Source organism: Cynoglossus semilaevis, chromosome 15 (genome assembly GCF_000523025.1).
Source record: "Cynoglossus semilaevis isolate Cse_v1.0 chromosome 15, Cse_v1.0, whole genome shotgun sequence".
In the NCBI taxonomy this organism is placed as follows: Eukaryota; Metazoa; Chordata; class Actinopteri; order Pleuronectiformes; family Cynoglossidae; genus Cynoglossus; species Cynoglossus semilaevis.
The window spans coordinates 15822498-15828554 of NC_024321.1; the positions used below are offsets into that span (position 1 = coordinate 15822498).

General features: G+C 46.2%; 1 protein-coding gene across 1 annotated transcript in view; it reads right to left on the reverse strand.

The window, feature by feature from the left end:
* Window positions 1-2921: 2921 nt before the first annotated feature.
* The window catches only part of efnb1 (ephrin-B1), a 68041-nt gene continuing 64905 nt past the window's right edge, over window positions 2922-6057 (reverse strand). The window contains exon 5 of the mRNA XM_008327415.3: window positions 2922-5935. Coding sequence (XP_008325637.2) covers window positions 5544-5935 — 392 coding nt within the window. The 3' untranslated portion in view covers window positions 2922-5543. The remainder of the gene's footprint in view (window positions 5936-6057) is intronic.

Below are 6057 nucleotides of genomic sequence, written 5' to 3' on the forward strand. Positions count from 1 at the left end.
CAGTCGGAAAGAGGATTCTGGGTGCGATGAGTGCCAAGAGAAAGTTACATGCTTCACTGCACTCTGCCAACTGTAAAGTTTTATAAGAGACATATTGATATTTCTTTAGGGCTGGCTGACACTGTTTAGAAGTCTTAATGCTTAAAGTTACCGAGACATGTGGACGGCTCTGTGCCCCCGACTTTGTGGGACAGTGTGAGAAAAGACGTTTTCCTGTTCCAGCAGGATTGTGAGACGAGGCACAGTGGGGTACGGCTGGTGAAGGAGAAAGGCTCCGTCGCCTGCTGAGAGTCATGATTTAAACTCTGTTAAACTTGTTGGAGATTAACCAAACTGGATATAACCAGTCGCGGTCAAGGAATTTTGCCTGCAGTGAGTCAGGGTGGCTCAACATGTGCTATATATATTGTTGTACCAATTTTTTAATGTAGCTATTTAGGGAATGTTATTAATTACTAAATGCAAATAGCAAATGTTTTTCGTACAACTACAGCAGATCATTTGAAGACTTTCTGGTCTGTGATGCCTGTCATCTGGTCTATTGAGCTAACGTTAGCTCTGTACCAGGACTGTTGTAGCTAACATTAGCCCTAGTGTCTGTACCAGGACTGTTTTAGCTAACGTTAGCTCTGGTGTCTGTACCATTAGCCCTGGTGTCTGTACCAGGACTGTTGTAGCTAATGTTAGCTTTGGTGTCTGTACCAGGATTGTTTTAGCTAACGTTAGCTCAGGTGTCTGTAACATGACTGTCTGTACACCTGCCTACAGGGCTGGAGTGTGTGCACAGAAGTTAATGAGTGATAACATGTCTTTAAAAAAAAACAAAAACAAACAAAAACACATAATTATGTCTGTAATCAAATTTGCTTCATTTAAGTCTCAGTTCTCCAGTAATGTGATGACAGATACTGCCTCAGAAATACTGTGTGAATGGTAACAAGGTAAAGCTCTCCAGTAATGTGATGCCTTGGAAATACTGTGTGAATGGTAACAAGGTAACAAAGCACACATACATTTAATGAGTTGAAACATATGAATTATGAGGCCTGTAATTATACCAGGGTCTGGTCTGTTTGAGAAACCATGTAGAAGAAAGCACTGCAGGGCTCACTGCAGCAGGAAGACTGCTGTTATTTTACTGACAATGACTTTGCTGTATAGAGAATGAAGAGCCCTCCTTTAGGGTTCGTCCTTTACACACACACACACACACATTTAAAGGAGCCTCATAACAGACACCCAGTCCCATACAGTAGCTCGGTTGAGGGAAGGTTTTAATAAGTCCACAGTATTGTGGATCCATGAGGCCGTCTCGGGACCCAGCCAGGAAACTAGATGAGCGTACCTGCCCTGGGGCACAGAGAGTTACAGCAAGTGTGGGGGCGGGACCAGGGTGGGGTGAGGCAGTGAAGCCACAGGCACATTATGTCTTTCATTGCTGCGACTTTTTCTCTCCCCTGCAATCAGGATCTTCACTCCCCCCTCTGGGTCCCCGCTCACATCATCAGCTGCACAGAGCCGCGGCCGCACTGATGTGTTTGTCAGAGAAAAGGTCCAATCACTTTAATAACATTTCATGCCATCTCTGCTTTCACCGTGGACTGCAGTTTGTTCTTTCGCCGGATAAATGCGGACTGTAATTCAAGACAAACGCGGTGGAAACGCTGAGCGCGGCCAATCAGATTTAATTATGTATAAAGGAATGTAATTTTGGAGGACACCAGGGCAGGAGGAGCTGATACGGATATTATTTACTATGTGGAAAGGCGTGTCCACACTCCCCGAATATGAATTCATGATGGGCTGCTTGTGATTTCAATCTGACTAATGTATCAGAACAAACCCATCTGTGCAGCACCGACCCCCGAGGTGAGGGTTGAAGGGGACTGAGGGGAAAACGCTGTGAGCGTGGGCGGCGGGTTTAAAGTCCCACCATGAGCCACGGTGGCCAGAGAGACGAAAATCAAATCTTCTGTTTTCACATTTGTGAAGCTAGAAACGAGTAAATGAGGCGTTCAAGGACGACAGACCACAACAACTTCCATGGGAAAAATTTTATTCATCAATAATGCGGATGTTTCCAAACTGGTGGAACATTATTTCCATCGTAGCTGGTGCCAATAGGTTACGCTGAGAAGCGGCAAAAAAGTGAATTGCAACAAAAGAAAAAAAAAGAAATAAAATAAAAAAACTTGACAGTAATGATTCAAACAAAGTCAACAGGTTTTTGCTTACACATGCACACTGAAACATAATACTGTGGCTTTGAACAATAGCAGAAATCAACTGACAGTAAGGCTCCTCCAGCGACCGGCAACCTTGTTCTAAATTAGGAAAAAGAGAAATGACACAAGAGAGCAGTGGAGGGAGGGGGTGAGAGAGAGAGAGAGAGAGAGAGAGAGAGCAACTTTAAAACAAAGGACCGCCTGGGAGATAATGAGTGGTGTAAACCAGATGATTTATTGGCGAGTGCAATACGGTCACACTCTCATATGTGGCCCCTTTTTCTTTTTTTACTCTCTTTTCTCCCCCAGCTCCCACACCCTCCTCCACCCCCTCGCCCTCACCCTCTCTTCCTCTCTCTGTCTCGCCCAACAGACTTATTAAAACAGAGAAAGGATTAATCACGTTGTTGTTATACTGAACATTATAATGCAGTGAAGTCGTAGATACCTGAAGGCAGTGGAGTACTACTACGCAGAGTTAAGTGCCGCCCGACTGTGGTGACGCTGATCCGTTTTAAAGTTGCTCAGTGAAAACCTTCAGTTACAATACGAGTGTTTCGGAGCCACGACCATCCTGCAGGACTGCGGCGTAAAAACTGTGAGAGTGTTTCGGAGCCACGACCATACTGCAGGACTGCGGCGTAAAAACTGTGAACCCATTGGTGGATTCGTTGTGTTTCTCTTTAATACGTGTGGTAACAAAGTTTCTTGACAATACTGGACACTGTGAAAAGAGACAGCCTCTGTGTCCGTTGCAATATTCCGTTTAGGTCTAAAAAGAAAATAAAATAAAGACATATTGCAAACACAGACAAAAATGCAAGAATTCTTACAAAACACCCTTTTTTAAAAAAGACAGCTATTTACAAACTTTCCTCCATTACAAAAATCTAATTTTAAATTTTTTTTATTATGAGCAGTGTTCAGGTGAAATTACATCATAAAATGGGCTCAAAATCCATGTATTTACATTTTTTGTTTTTTTTACTTCTGATATCTCTTCTTATTGTTTTCTATCTCCGCCTCCCGCCCCGGAATCTGAATTTTAAAAAGTGGTCTGAAGAATGAACGAGAATGAGATATGGTTGGTGATAATTTGGTAACGACTCCCTTGGCTGGTTTAAGTGAACGGATGTGAAGCCATGTGAAACAAAAATATTTGATCTGGATGTGTTTCACAGAGAGCCGCCGAGGGGCTGCATGCTGAGTTAAAACGCAGGACCACAAAAGCACGAGCAGCTGTTTAGGCTGTTAACTCTAAATTTAACGACACGCAAAAGCCATTGGAGTCTTCCCAGAGTCTTCAAGCTGGACTGCCTTTTATCTCAGCAATGTAAATCTGCGAACGACAATCGTTTGTGGCAGCCGACGATCGGTCATTCTCCGCCAGTGGATCAGCCACAGCCTGACCTTATGTCTGGAGAGATCAACCTGGACGTGTGTGTGTGCCTGTGTGTATATGTGTGTGTGTGAGAACATGTTCATGAAACAACAGTTTATCTCTCTCTCACACACACACACCGTCATGTGACTGCGATGCTTCTTACAGTGCAAACGCAGAGAGAAAAACTGCAAATATAAGCAAAAAAAAAAAAAAAACACACAGAGATCCAATCATCCAGCTACAGGCAGAGCTCACTGTACACACATGTGTGTGTGTGTGCTAACATCCAGCTGCAGTAAATCTGCCCCACGGTCTCTGCCCTGGACTGGGTGATAGCTGAGCTGCAGCGTCCTCGCTGCCTTAACACCTTGACTGAGGAAAACTCGGCACAGCATTTTTATTCACAGCACAACTAGTGAGCGGATGGAAAATTGAATGCTAAACTGCACTGCCCCCCCCGCGCCCCCACCCTCACCCCCACCCTCGCCATTTCTCCCCTCTGTTGCCATCTTGCTTTAAAGTTGAAGCCAAGTCACAGGAACATTTTCTCTCTCTCTCTCTCTGTCTCTCTGTCTCTCTCTCTCTGCCCTGATGGCACACAGATGAATCACATGCTGGTGACATCACGGACTGCCGACTCCACCGACTCATTTACAGATGGCAGCAAATTGGCATCTGACAGTAATGCATCCCAATGTTCAGCCGTTCATCTGGTACACGCGGGCCACTCGTTGTCTTTAGGCTAACGAGCACCAAATCACCGCAGCCATGTTTGATCACCGTTTCATTACTGCGCCGCAAATCTGTGCCACCAGTATTTGCCTGTTTGCAGTCCGTCGTACAGTAACCTAATGCCCCGCCCCCTAAAGAAATCAGTCTGCCTGGATACCACACAAGACAAGACATGTCCAAACACACACCCAGAGGACACAAGTAGGTCATAAATACCAAAGTAACTGGTAAAGCTGTCATCAGGACAGCGGAGGAGGGAGGTTAGCATATAAACACACACACACACACACACACCTTTAAGGGGGGCAACGAGATGATTCTTTTTGGCGGGGGAAGTTGATGACATGGCTAGTGAAAGGATGAAGGGTCTAGTAATGACCATCTATTAAATTCTATACATTGTGCACTTGTAGGAAAAGTTTAACAAAATACAACTGCTTTGTGAACTGACTCAGGGTTCGTGGAAATCCTCCATCAAAAATAGTTAAGTAAGGCAAACATCAGAGGTGCGAAGGGAGAGGAGCACATCATTTCACACACTGTGTCTAATACCTGAGCTATCTGGAGAGTTTCCTGGTCCAGCACTGAGCCATGACGAGCACACTCACACGCACCGACATGCACTCATGCACACACACATTCGCGGACGCACATCTACGCCTGCACACGGACTGCAGGCTGAGTGGCGTTCGGGGGCCTGTGTCTGCCTGTTTCTTGCTGGTGTGCTAGGGTGGTGTGTTTAATTGGGTGTAGCACAGACTGTACTGGAGGGAACGGAGATAAGTTATATTCTGCCCATTAAAGCGGACAGCAAACCAGGAAGCTAAAGTTCCATCTGTTGATTTGCTCCAGCCCTGTTCTCCGTTGGTGCACAACAGGGGGAGGGGGGGAGGAGAAGTTTTGGAGGGGTGAGGGTGAGGGTAAGAGGAGGAGGAGGAGAAGGAGGAGGGTGAGGGTTTTTTTTATTTTTTTTTTAGTCAAACCAAACAAACAAAATAAACCTCTCATCAGTCAGCTCACAACCCAGACAAGGAACTGGTCAGTGCGTGTCTCTCCAGATTTGTGCAGCAGGTGGTAGAAATAACAAGGGCTTGAAAAAGCATCAGGTCCCAGAATGCAAAGGAAGGTGATCTTCCCAGGAACATAAATCAAGCGCTCCTCCTTCCTCGCTCCTGGTTGAATCGCTGGCTGTGCAGAGCCTGTCAGACCTTGTAGTAGATGTTGGCGGGGCTCTGTGGGGGCATCTCCTGGACGATGTAGACGGGGTGGCCATAGTCGCCGCTCACCTTCTCATAGTGAGGGCAATAGTTGTTCTCTGTCCGCAGCGGAATGATGATGTCACTGGGCTCAGTGCCAGCTGTGCCCCCGGGTAGCTTGGGATTGGACAGCGTGCTGAGTGATAGTGCGGAGGGGCGGGGCTGAGAGTGGGTGTTTTTCCTCGCCCGCTTGCGCATCTTGATGAGCAGAATGATGAGGAGTAGGATGAGCAGGAGGAAGATGACGCAGCCGGCCACGATGGCAGAGAACACGGCCACTCTGGACCCAAAGATGCCGTCTGTGTTTGACGAGGAACCCTGGTCCTGATTCATGTGGTCTAGACAGAGGAATAAAAAAAAAAAAGAGCCGCGAGTTAGAGACAGTGTTTCAGGGGGAGGCAGGGTCACAGAAGCAAGGGCGTATGGGTAATTTATTTCTGCTGAAGGAAGAATATTCTTT